This window comes from Hipposideros armiger, unplaced genomic scaffold (genome assembly GCF_001890085.2).
Source record: "Hipposideros armiger isolate ML-2016 unplaced genomic scaffold, ASM189008v1 scaffold_5, whole genome shotgun sequence".
Classification (NCBI taxonomy): domain Eukaryota; kingdom Metazoa; phylum Chordata; class Mammalia; order Chiroptera; family Hipposideridae; genus Hipposideros; species Hipposideros armiger.
Window position 1 is genome coordinate 1,881,785 of NW_017731355.1, and position 13,060 is coordinate 1,894,844.

The 13,060-nt window shown below is 50.8% G+C and overlaps 1 protein-coding gene and 1 long non-coding RNA gene across 3 annotated transcripts in view; both read left to right on the plus strand.

Moving 5' to 3' along the window:
• Nucleotides 1–2,734, plus strand: part of LOC109384493 (uncharacterized) — an 8,019-nt gene extending 5,285 nt beyond the window's left edge. The window contains exon 3 of one of the 2 annotated variants that reach the window (XR_002124411.1): nucleotides 749–2,734. This is a non-coding gene — a long non-coding RNA (uncharacterized LOC109384493). The remainder of the gene's footprint in view (nucleotides 1–748) is intronic. The other variant, XR_002124412.1, reaches the window with a different exon arrangement.
• Nucleotides 2,735–4,166: 1,432 nt separating this feature from the next.
• SIX1 (SIX homeobox 1) lies at nucleotides 4,167–9,147 on the plus strand. The gene is made up of 2 exons (XM_019645830.1): nucleotides 4,167–5,214; nucleotides 7,262–9,147. The coding sequence occupies exons 1-2, from the start codon at nucleotides 4,655–4,657 to the stop codon at nucleotides 7,554–7,556; spliced, it is 855 nt and encodes a 284-aa protein (XP_019501375.1). The 5' UTR covers nucleotides 4,167–4,654; the 3' UTR covers nucleotides 7,557–9,147.
• The last annotated feature ends 3,913 nt before the right edge of the window (nucleotides 9,148–13,060 follow it).

A 13,060-nucleotide genomic window follows, 5' to 3' on the forward strand; every position in this document is an offset into this window, starting at 1 on the left:
GAGAGAGAGGGAGAGAGAGGGAGAGAGGGAGAGAGGGAGAGAGGAGAGAGAGAGAACAATGAGAACAATGAGATAGGGAAAGAGAGGATGAGACAGATAAGAGACTGAAAGAGAAAATAAAAGAATGAGAAACAGCTTCACACACAGAATGAACAAGCTTCCTCGTTCAGATTTAGAAGAGAGAATGAGAGAGAGAGAGAGAGAGAGAGAGAGAGAAGTGGGGACACAGAGAGGGAGAGGATAGCCCTTCCAAATCAAATACACACTCTCCAGCTCTGTTCCCCTACAGTCTGAGTTCTCTGGTGTCAGTGTCCCTCAGTCTCTCCCCCCCCCCGCTCCCTCCCCCGACTCCGGGACAATGTGGAGACTGTATTTTCAGGAGCCGCGCGGGACAGCAGCGTTTTTAGCAGCAAGCCGGGCTCGCAGTTCTGTTTGTCCAGGTGTGGGCGGGGGGCGGCTGTCCCCCAGTCTTGGGCTGACGCTGAGTTTTCGCACCAAGGAAGCGGGAGGCTCTCCCCTCGCGCTTCCCGCTTCCAGGGGAAAACTCCCTCCCTCCTTCCATACATAAATATATTAGGGGAACAGACAAATCTTCATTGTTCAGAAATAAGCTGAGGAGGCCGGCCGGCTCCCCTCGGTCCGGCCTAGCGTGGCTGGAAAGAGGGAGGGAGAGAGGCGGGGGCCATTCGGATCCGGTGTCACGTTGCAGATTCCCACTAAAGATAACGAAACGTGATCTATTTTTCAGAACAGCAAGTGGATGGGAAAGAACCTTGACAACACAAAACTCATTTACTAATGGACTGGTTTTGGGTTTCTCTTCTCCGGGTCCGCAAACCTCCCTGCCCGAGCCCTCCGCCTATTCAGAGCTTGCGGGGAGCGGCGTCCCCCAGGAGGCAGGTGGGCGGCTGCTCCGGCGCCTCGCGGGCCGTCGGAGACCGGGATCCTAAGGATCGAGGGCACCCGGAGTTCCCGACCGAGCAGAGGAAAAAGATGAATGTTGTCACTTCAACCAGGATTTGGGGAGTCCCCGCACTGCCCCAGAGGACACCTCTCGATGCCTTCCCTTCCAAATATCTGTAGGTAGAATAGGATCCCCACTGTCGTTCTTGTTGGCGAAGGAATTCCAAGAAAGCGGGCCGGGAGCCCCAAAGCATCTCTCTCCAAGCCAGAGGGAAACAAGTGGGTCCCAGCCAGAGGTTTTTAAACCAAGGCCTTAAGTCAACCCAGCCAGAAATCCCAGCAGCAACTAGTGCCTGTGTGGACCTTCCGTAGACCAGTTGTGCACATTCCAGCCGTTACCTGCACAGAAGAGACAGAAGAACTGAAACCTGGCGTCGGGCACCCCTCGCCAGCCGCGTTCCCCTCGGGAGCTGCGATGCGGCGAGGGCATCAGTTAGAGTTGCTCTTTCCCTTTAAATCTTCGACGCATCTCTGTTTTTCGTGTGATTTGCATTGACAGCAAAGGTTTTAAGTTACTAGAACAACTCAAACCTTTCTGTGTGCGATTTAAAATGGATCATTTGGTTTATGTGGTTTGTAAATTCATGTCATTTTACCTCTTTTAGTGGTTTCAGTGAAAGGTTCCATTTTGGGAAACCTTATATATCCGAGTCAATAATTAACATTTATAACAATTGGTTCCCCTAACCAAGGGATCGAAATAGCAGGTAGGCTCGTTAGTACAAAGGGAATAGCACTTTTCCTTTCTAGTTATGCTATCTGTTGGATGAAACGCAAGCAGAAAGGGTGGCGGACCCGGGAACTGCCTGAGAGGATGAGCACCACTTCTCATCAACCCCGGTGCCCGCAATCACGGCATCCACAGGGTCGTCTGCCCACTTGTCGCCAATGTCTAGAATGTCCTGGTTCCTTTTGAAGAGAGGTGAAAAGAAGTGGGCAGGGAGGTCTGGAGGAAGCTGGAAGAAAGGTGGTCATATTGGTGGCTAATCGCCATCTCTTTGCTCTCTCTCATCCCCTGTAAATTTATACCTGTCCTTATTTGTCCAAGTTATGCCTCATTTCCGTATACAAAATTGTTAATTATAAAGTACACCCCATACTCAACTTACCGTTTGTCTTTTAAGAGATGTGGGAGATGTGGCTGTACTTACAGACACTTATTACCCCCCCACCCCCCTCACACACTGTAATTCTGCGCACTTGCTCCAGACTTTAGGGTATTAACTGAGTTTTAGAGCTGAGTTTAAACTCCGCTCCGGTCCGCACACAGCTGCCATGTCAATAAGGACTGTTCCAAGCGGAGACATTCCTTCTGGCAGGACACTGCCGCTTCTTAAGACTTCATCTGAATCATCATGAGTACTAAAATAAGACGGGGAGGGAAAATTACCAGACACATGGACTTCAGTTCAGCCGTGCCAGGCTTCCAGTTTAGAAAGTAAGTCACTGGGCACACCATGTGGTAGGGGCTCTTTTGAAATAATACGAACCCATTAAATGCACTTAAAAATAATTCTAAACGTAATGAAACATCAGCATCTGTTTCCAAGGTCTAATTGCATGGGATACTGCAGAGTTTCAAGGATGTAAAAAGCATTGTGTGGGGGAGTTCAGCAGAAAAGCAGCTTCCCTCTACTTGGAATCTCTGGAGAGGCAGCCAGAAGGTGGAAACCCTTCATGAGTTTAAAATGGACATTGCAGGGCACACTGGACTGGGTGCATTATTTTAAAACCATATAAATAATACAAGGGGAAACCCACAAGGTGCTTCTTATTCTCCCACTTATGTCTCAATATGCAAAGGGTTCTGTGGAGCTAGGCTCTGGCTGATGGAATAAAAACATATTTAAAGAAGACAAGCAAGTTTAAAGAGCCTAGAGTTTGTTCTTTGCATTCACTAAGGGTGCATTTAAATCAAAAGCATTTTTTGAAGTGTACTTACAATTCTGTTTCGAACTTATCTAATCAGAGATAAGTATAGTCATAAAGTCACTCTCCTTCCACCATTGGCTCCCCTTATCTCAACACATTGTTCTTATCTTCTACCAGTCTTAGCTACTGACAATAGATTATCTTTGTTTATAGACACTAATTGTTTTCAAAATCTTTTTAGTAATTGCTTTGGAACAAGGTGTGCAAATGAGGCTTAAGATAATTAGAGCTTCATTTGTTTGTGCAGTTTTACTAAGCATTCTCCACACATACACAAAGTAAGAGATGATGGGACTGAAATTGCAAGGCATCTCTCATTCTCTGGCAGTAAAATAGGCCAGCATTGCAATCTACACACACACACACACACACACACACACACACACACGCACGCACGCACGCACGCACGCACACCTCTTTATTTAATCTTGGAGCCACTGTTGTCCTCGCTTTGAGGGAAGTGTCCCTCTCAGAGTAGGACAAGGATTATATTACAACCAGACGGCTATTGGAGCGGGACACAGTTTTATTTAATTTACACCCCATCCAGCGCCTTTCGTACGAGATTCCGAAAGCATTTTTGCTAACAGCAAATAAAGCTTCTCGGCATTCCGCAGTAGCAGAAGTGGCCTTGGAAAGAGCAACCGCACAGATAGGGAAACTGAGTCCAACAGTCTTCAGGCTTAAACCATAGAACATTAAGATGCCAAATCACAAATCAACCTTCTGCTCCCCGACTACGTTCTCATCAGCTCTTCGCGTGGTCCCAGTCACGGGCTTCTGAGAATAAGGGAAGCCCTAACCAGCTGGGAGTACACATGCCTTTTGGAGGGCTGTTGGGGCGTGGGGATGGGTGGTGTGGAGAAGGGAGGAGGAAATTAGGTTTGGCTCCAGGAGCTGAAGCCAGCCCAGAGAGAAGCCACTTTTCCAGCGGCTGCAGCTTGAAGCTCTAGTCTGCTCTTGTATTATTTATCTCGTCCCATAAGCTATTCATCAATCCATTATTTATTCATTCCAACATTAAGGTAATTAAATATGAGCTCACCGGGAAAGGGCAAGTCTGCAAGGGACAGGGACAGAGGTACAAAGAGAGAGGAAGGGAATTAGAAGGTCTGGAGTCATTGATTTGCGTAGAGATGTGCGCGGCTGCCCTTAGGTGACACTGGAGAGGGGGCTCACGTTGCAGGGTCCTGACGCTCTCACCCACTCCCGCCCCCGGGCAGTTAGGCTCCATCCTAACCCCCCTCCCCGCCCTCCACCTCGATTCCCACCTCTCCGGGTCCTTCTTCTCTCACCACTCCCAATCCCCCACTCCACAGCCTCGCCCTCCCCGCGCAGGGCGGCGCAGCCTCGCGGCCCAGCCCGGCGGCGCGCGGGCTGGCCTGCCAGGGATAGGCGCCGCCCGCAGCCAATCAGCGCGCCAGGGACGCTGCGCGCTTTAAGGCAGCTGCGGAGAGAACAGAAACCAAGTTCCCCGGTAACGAGCAGCATCCACCCGGCGGGAGGCTGGAGCCAGCGAGGCCCAAAAGGCTGCGGAGTGAGCCGGCCGCTCCGTGTCCTGCGTGCGCCTCAGTACTCCTCCTCCTCTTCCTGGGCCGTCCATCCTTCCCAAATCTCGACTTGCTTTTTCGGCTAGGGAAAGCCTAGGGAGGGGGTTAGGAGCAGCCGCGCCCCCCTCCCTGCTGCCGCCGCCCCTTGCTTTTTCGGCTCTACTCCCTGCCGCGTGCGTCCGGGCAGTGCGCCTCGGCAGGCCCCAGCCATGTCGATGCTGCCGTCGTTCGGCTTTACGCAGGAGCAAGTGGCATGTGTGTGCGAGGTTCTGCAGCAAGGCGGGAACCTGGAGCGCCTAGGCAGGTTCCTGTGGTCGCTGCCCGCCTGCGACCACCTGCACAAGAACGAGAGCGTGCTCAAGGCCAAGGCCGTGGTCGCCTTCCACCGCGGCAACTTCCGCGAGCTCTACAAGATCCTGGAGAGCCACCAGTTCTCGCCTCACAACCACCCAAAGCTTCAGCAACTGTGGCTGAAGGCGCACTACGTGGAGGCCGAAAAGCTGCGCGGCCGGCCCCTGGGTGCCGTGGGCAAATATCGGGTGCGCCGAAAATTCCCGCTGCCGCGCACCATCTGGGACGGCGAAGAGACCAGCTACTGCTTCAAGGAGAAGTCGCGGGGCGTGCTGCGGGAGTGGTACGCGCATAACCCTTACCCCTCGCCGCGTGAGAAGCGGGAGCTGGCCGAGGCCACCGGCCTCACCACCACCCAGGTCAGCAATTGGTTTAAGAACCGGAGGCAAAGAGACCGAGCTGCGGAGGCCAAGGAAAGGTACGCGGCGTGCTTCCCGCTGCTGGGGCGACCCCGAGATGCCTTCTTTTCCCCTCCGCCCCTTCCCGCCCCCGCAGGCCCTCGCCACCGCGTCCTCCCCGCCTGCCGGAGCCTGTCCGCCGGGCGGCGCCCGGTCCTCCGCGGCACTGCAGCGAAAGTTCATGAACTCTGAGATGGCTAGCTAGGGATGGGATCTCGTTTGATTTGAGCGCCCGCGCGTGGGCTTCTTGGGTTGTGAGTGTCGGGAAATATTGGCGCTAGGTTTGTTTTTCATGCCTCCTTGGCTGGCTGGGGCTAGGAGTGGGGGGTGGAGAACGAGTTTCTAGATCAACTAGAAGGGAAGTGTTGATTGGTAACGCGAGGAAAGGGGTTCGGTGGGGGCTGAGGGTCGCGAACCTCTCTCCTCTTGCTAGCGGGAGCGGTGGAACTGGCCTGAGACATCTGCTCTGTCCCCACTACCGCCCCGAGCTTGACTCGCGCTCTCCGGCGAGTCTTTCGGGCGAGAGGTCGCCGCTTCGTTCCACACTAGCCTTACAAAGGGAGGAGTCTCTCGAAAATCCACAGAAAAGAGAGCTTTGGGAGAGGTGGCGCTGCATTTACTCCCCGGCGCCCCGAGCCCAGGAAGGATTGTTTCTCTCCGGGAATTCTCGCGCGTGGTCGGGCGCCGCAGCCAGTCCGTCTGGTTGTCCGCGCCGCCGCGCCGGACGAGTCAGGGGTCTCAAGTCGCAGGCTTCTCTCCAAGCCTTAGAGCTCAGAAGGCAATATTTTAAAAACCTATCTGTGCCTCCGCCCTCCTCGCGTCGACACCCGCGGCCACCTGGCCCCGCTCCATCCGTTCACTGTAGAGTTTCCGACCGAGATTCGGAAGAGCGTGGGGGCGGCGGCGGCGGCGTCTGGGAGAGCGCTCCGGGAAGCCGAAGAGTTTGGGGGAAACTGAAGAGTTTGGGGGAAACCTGAGCGCCGAGCCGGCTGGATTTCCTTTGTTCGCTTCCGAGCCTGGGGGGCCGAAAATGTCGCCTCCGCGTTCCACTCAGGGTGGCAAAGCACAGAACCTGGATACATTCAGCTGAAATGGGCTTTCTGGGAGAGACTGTGAGAGAAGGTGAAAGGGGGAGACAGCCAGGCTCTCCCGGTGGGGAGGACAGGCGAGCACTGTGAAGGCGGAAGCAGCGAGGGATTCCGAATCGTGAAGTTGACTAGCATCCAGAACCACCAGGTGCCGGCTCACAGGCTGTGCGGGGGCGAGAAGTTTCCCAGGCGGGGAACGGTGCGCTGCTGTGGATGTCCGTGGGGAGTTTGAGAGGGGGACGTGAGGGACTAAGGATTAAGTGAGTAACACGGGGACCGGGACAGTACGGTTCCAGTTAGAATTTAATTACAAAACGGCGGTCCTACAAGCCAGGCCCGAGGGCCCACTCCTTGATGAAATCGGAGAGACTGGCTGCGCTCCCTGTGTTTACTCAGGTCACTGGGCCGCTCTGGACACCACTTCCCATGACCTGTCCTGTATCTCTGAAACCACAACCTCGGGGCAGGGGCAGGGAAACTCGACGTTTAATTGTTTCCTCAGATGGAAACAGGACAATTGACTTGATTCACCCCAAACTTGTGTGCATTGGGCACTGTTTGTCCCCTGATCATTTTCTTCATCACCAACAACCATTTGTAGGAAGATTTTCAAACTTAGTTACTTCTACACGTGGTACTAGTTTGATAGGTATTTAAAAATAATTGTTTGGACAAAAATGAAAAAAAAATGTGTGTTTCAAATGAGCCCTGCTGCTCTGGTTTTCTAAAATCTGGAAGAGGTAGGGACCTTGCTCCCCAGGAACTCTGTCTCATAGCTCCCAATTTCTCCAGTCTCCTCAGTCGCTTCTCTTCCCCCAGGACTTTTGGGGGAATGGGTGGGAGGGCAGAGCTCCTCCATTTGGGTGGATGACTAATTGCACAATGGCCCTTTCCTCCTTCCAGCTCCCCTCCCTCCATCTCACACTTTTTTTAACTTACTTTTTTTTTTAACCATATGGTGTTGTCCTCTATTTCTTAGGGAGAACACTGAAAACAATAACTCCTCCTCCAACAAGCAGAATCAACTCTCTCCTCTGGAAGGGGGCAAGCCGCTCATGTCCAGCTCAGAAGAAGAATTCTCACCTCCCCAAAGCCCAGACCAGAACTCGGTCCTTCTGCTGCAGGGCAATATGGGTCACGCCAGGAGCTCAAACTATTCTCTCCCTGGCTTAACGGCCTCACAGCCCAGCCACGGCCTGCAAGCCCACCAGCATCAGCTCCAGGACTCCTTGCTGGGCCCGCTCACCTCCAGTCTGGTGGACTTGGGGTCCTAAGTGGGGAGGGACTGGGGCCTTGAAGCAGCAACTAGAGACACTTGTAAATAGAAATCAGGAACGTTTTGCAGCTTGTTTCTGGGGTTCTTTGCGCATAAAGGAACGGTGGACTTTCACAAATATCTTTATAAAACTCAAAACCAACAGCAATCTCAAGCTTAGTCACCTTCTTCTCTCTGACTCTTTCCACTTTTGCACTTCCCCTCCCAGTGCAGAGATAAGGAAAAAGAAAAAAAAAACCCAAACAAACAAAAACACCCAGTTACCCAGTAACTTGTCTTGGTTCTGGACAATCCCTGTGCTTGTTTCAGTAGCCTTTTGTTTTTTTGTTTTTTTTTCCCAATGAATGGGAATTACAAATCAACTAGATTCTAATTATTTCCTTTTAATTTATTTATGGAAAAGTCTTTTGGGAAGAGAAAAAGGAAATGAGAGAGAGAGACAGAGAGAGAGTGAGCAAAATAGTGAAAATAAGAGCCTCCAGCTTGGGAGGAAATGGTTGCATTCTTAAGGTGAATAGGAAAAATACAATCTTATAACTTTTTTGAAGGGGAAAATTAAGTTTACATTTTTTCATATTTAGTGTTAAACAACTTTATGTAGATTAAAATGAAAGAACAGTATTAGGGGGAAAACAAGTGCCTAAATGTCTTAATGCACTCTATGTGAGGCAGTTAGAGATAGAATTGACCATTAGTAATACAACTATTTTTGTCAAATTTAGTGGGGTTTTTTGGTTGTTGTTTGTTTTCTTGGGTTTTTTTATGGCAAACTTTTAAAATGTACCAATGTGAAGAAACACTTTCCTGAATGCCATTTCTTCTCATGCCCTCGAAGCTTTCATATCTGTACCCTCCTCCTGTTAAGGGTTTCTCCTGTTCCTAGTTTCTAGCTTGCAAAAAATTTGCGACAAATCTGGCAACCTGGTATTTGTTACTAAAACAGCATGTGTTTTCAGGTTTCTTTTCTATTGTACCTAAACCAGTCTAAATTAAAACTTAGTAGAACACCAGGAGTACGATTCTGTTTCTGAAAGATGAGTTGTGTATTGCTGTCATTGGGCCCTATTTTTTTTTCTTTTTAATGAATAGTTTTGTTGCTTTCCTACTTCATGGTGGTTATGAATTGCAGGGTACTTTAAAGGCCATCACCTGAACCAAGAGTGGTGACTAAGTTAATTATGACAGAAAAAAATTAGCTTTGGGATATTTATTTATTTTTTTGTTATTTAGATATGCAGTTTTGTTTACTACTAGCTCTTCTCCACAGCATTCATATGTTAAATCAGCTCTTCTGTATTAACAAGTTTATGACAAGACTGTGAAAGTAAAATGATTTATCTGCTTAGAAAAAAAAGGGGGGGGGAACTTGAATGAGGATAGCAACTTTGTGAATTAACCTGTACAAATAGAAAGCACACCAGCAGGACAGGAGCTCTTTGCAGTGCTGCCGGGTAGTTCAGAAAAATCCCAGTAATCATGTAGGCTCCATATTATTTTTGCCTGGAGCAAAAATGATGTATCTTTGTATTTAGCTTTTAAAATTAGTGAAACAAATGGCATTATTTATTAAAATTCTACTCAGGATAACAGGATTGGCTTGCTTGTGCTTTGTAAAATATTGTTCCCCAGAGAGAGTCTATTTTCTGACATGACAGTTTCATAATTTTTATTTTTCCCTATCCGTGTCACCATTAATATAATAATTTGTTTTCTTATTCTTTCCTATCTTTCCTGTCCCGATCTAAGAGACTAAGGTGTGTGTGTGTGTGGGGGGGGGTGTTAAAGCCTTATAATTATGAGGGGTTTTTTTATGTCAAATGGATTTGACTGAGTTCAAGGGAGAAAGGGTCACTGTACTTAACTGTAGTCACTTTTACTTATAAAGTCATTTTTCCCCTCAGTGATGGACAGATGTGCACACAGCCTCTCAGAGACCATCATTTGGATTGGGAGCTCAGGGTCCCAATCTCCCTTGTTAGTGTTTTGGATCATTAAGTTGGTGTTTATTTAAGTCACTAGGGTGTTTATTCTCCACGTCTTGGGCCATGGAGAAATGCCACCCTCTGCAGGAGGGGCTCTCACAGGGGATCTCCTCACATTCTTCACATTCACTCCCCAAAACAAACACCCTGCACAAAGATAGCTTTCAATGACCCTGACAGGCTTCAAAGGACACCGCGGAAATCTCCCTGGAAAATAAGGAAGGGCCAATTACTTTAATTTCTTACATGCCCTCTCTTCCTACTCCGATGACTACCCCCCACTCTTCCAGTTCTGCTTAGTATAATTTTAGGGTCGTGGAAGTTCTGTCTCCCTGGGCGCCCGAGCCCACTTCCTGCTCCCTTGCTTGGTGAATCTTGGAAATGTCTGCAGGTCTGGTGAGGAGCAGAGCGGGACGGTCCTGTAAAAGCCCCTGTGATTACTGCTTGTAAACTCGTTAAAAGGACAATTTTCTGTCACAGTCATAAACTCTTTGTAAAATCCCTGGCACTCACTCGATCCACAGCGCGCATATTCCAGATGTGTTTAATAAGAAATTGCACAATACGCCTCCCTCCGCCACCCTCGGCTCAGTCTGGCTAAACCAGGGAGAAGCAGGAGGCGGCGAGAAAGCTGGATATTGCTTTGGGTTTTCTTGGCAAAAAATTTAGAGCTATCATTAGGGGGAACTAACCATATATATATATTTTTTTTTCTGGAGGAAATCTTCGAGGACCAGCTATTAAGGGACCTCCAATTTACCTTCTCGGGTCGCAGTTTAACTGACTCAAAAGCCACTTTTCCTTTCTCCTCTACAGATTTCATAACGATAGCCAAAAGTAATGAACAACTGCTTATAAATAAAGTGTTTTTAGGACGAAACCTTACAGTATTTTGCCAAGTAAGATGAAAACAGAAACTCTAGGGCGATTTTTTTTTTTATGTTTTAAATTTGAACACAGAATTGTTTGGGTCTTCACTGCTTGCTTGCCTTGACCTCTTGGCTGAGAACGAAGTTTTCTAAATACTCGGAGGCCAAGGGGCTTGGCCGGCGGTTCCCCAGTTTTTGGCTTAGCAGATAGGGACTCAAGAGGCCCACGGCCCCACAAGCTGCGGGCAGGGAGATAGGCACCGCTGCGGCCGGGCACAGCCCGGTCTTGAACCTATTCTCCAAGCAAGGACAGCTTGGTCTTGACCTCGAGCTGCAGTGGAAGCTTCCAGGAAGAGGCATTGGCGCTTATGGGTGAACGAGTTTGCTGAGCAGGGACCCCCTGTTACGCCGCTCTCCCCCGCACCCTGAGGACCAGTAGGGCACCTGGCACTGAACCCGCGCGGAGCTGCCCTTCCTCTGCTCAGCAGCCGCGGCTGCGGCAGCGGCGCCTGCGGCTGAAGGGGACGTCACTCCTACCGCCTCTCCCACCTGGAGGTCTTCGGTGAAGTCTGCAGGCAGAACTCCAGGTTGGGGATCCAGAGGCTCCTGTTCCATTCTGCTTGTCTCCGGGTGCAGAAAACGGGGAGCTTCTCTTGCCACCTGCACACTCCGAAGGCCGCTCTTGCCACTCCCGAGGCGCGGGGAGTTGGGGGCGCCTCTGTTCTCTGCTACCGCATCACAGCGCAGCTCCAGGAGCGGGGCCTGGTGACCCGACCAGTGGAACCCCTGACAGCAGAAGCTGCGAGGCTGGCCTCGAAGGGTCAGACAATGGAGGAGGCCGCGGCCTGAGCATCGCGGGACAACGCAGGTGCCGTCTTCGGGGGTACCCCGGTGCCACTTCCCAGGCCCAAGCCCAGGTTCCCTCTTGTACTCATCGAGCTAAGGTCCCCGCAAGGCACGACCGCCTCCCGGGATGCATCACTGCGGGGGTGGCCCAGGCCTTGAGGCGGTGGGTTAAAGCTGCCGTGGCCTCCAGCTCCCCCCGGGCCGTCTTCCCGCAGGTGTCGGCGCGCTCTGGTTCTCAGACCCGCGCTTTGCGCCCATGGCAGCGGGCTCAGGCCTCAGAGTCTGGTCTGGAGACGGCGTAGGCCCCGCCGCCCGTTTCCCGCTGCCCTTCCTGCTTTAGCTATGGACAGGTTTCCTTTGCTTCCCGTAGCCTCGGCCTTGGCTTTCCGACCTGGGCTCTTCACCCGCGCCCTTGGCGGAGGGGTGCCAGCCAGACAGGGCGCCTCTTCCCAGGTTTGTCGCTGGGACTTCAACGACTAAGGAGAGCGGCCCTAGTTTCTGGAGTCTCGGACAGGAAGCGGCGGCAGCTCCGCTTCTCTGGCGGGGCCGGCTCGAAAGTCCCCGTCCCCCCCTCCGCCCAGGCTCGTAGCCCTAGGGCGAGCATCGGCCTCTTCTCCACGCATGGCCCGGGGCCCCAGCAGGAAGGCACTGGCCGACACCCGCAGCATGCTTTGGGATGGGCTGTGGGGGCACAGGCACGTTCTGCCCCTTGGTGGGGTAGGTGGCATTGAATGAGAGACAGGTGAGTCAGAGTTAAGGTGAGGAGAGTCGCGCTGGTGGTCCATGTGCTTTCTCTGAGCTATTTCTCCTTTTTTGTTTTTTGAGCTTTTCCCAGGAGTAGAAGACTAAAAACTCTTCCAGACTATCTCCTCCAGCCCCCCGAAGCCTGCAGAACCTGTGTTGGTGCCCACTTCGCCCCTATGGGTCATTCAAACTGAGGGTGCCTGAGGGCTCAGTCCCTTAGCCTGCAGCTATGCTCTGCAAACCTTAGGTGGGGACTTCTGAGACTCCTCGAGGTTATAGTGACCCCTCCTCCAGTCTGATTGAATCCAATAACTCCACCTGGAAGATTCTCTAAAGGGATGGGTGAGCCAGCCAGGAACGAAAAGAGTCAAAATCATGGGCTTATCGTCTACCGAGAAAAAGCGTTGCCCTGGAAAGGCCGCGTTTTCTCTGGTGTTTTAAACCGAGTGTACACACACGACTTTGTTCCAGCTGATGAAATTGGAAACCTGTTCTCCCACTGAGGATGACAATCAGTGTTTTAGACGCTGTGGTCCTCTCAGACAGCGAGGAACAACACTGCAGTAGCATTTAAAAACAAAGAGAAAGAGACTGCTTGAGGCGCGTGGACGCAGGTCTCTTCCCCAATCTGAATTTCAGCTTCTTCCCTTTTAACTTGTTAATGGACAGCTGAGACCCCAGTTCTCAGCAGGTAGAGCACAACCACCTTAAGGTTTGCTCCTCTCCATTGTTTTGCTAATGGAGTCTCCCCCCACCTCACCCCCCACACCTTTGGAGAGAGTACTCACTGTTTTCCTTTGCCATAACGTTAGAATATTCTTAAAATCACATTTCCCCCCTGTGATCAAACAGGGAAATGCAGAAAGAAAAACAAACAAAAACAAAAACTAAAACCCAAACAATCTTATCTTTGAGAGAGAAAAAGGTTAACTTCAGATTTAACACACACTTAAGTGTACCTGAAATGGCTACCCAATTGTAATTAAAATACTATTAGGTGATATTGGCTGCTCTCCCTTCTTTACTGCCATTAGTGGTTGTCGTTAAAATGACAGATAGAT

Coding starts and splice junctions, on each gene's coding strand:
- SIX1 (XM_019645830.1), top strand. CDS start 4,655: ATGTCGATGCTGCCGTCGTTCGGCTTTACGCAGGAGCAAGTGGCATGT. Junction 5,215..7,261: donor GCTGCGGAGGCCAAGGAAAG/GTACGCGGCGTG, acceptor TCTATTTCTTAG/GGAGAACACTGAAAACAATA.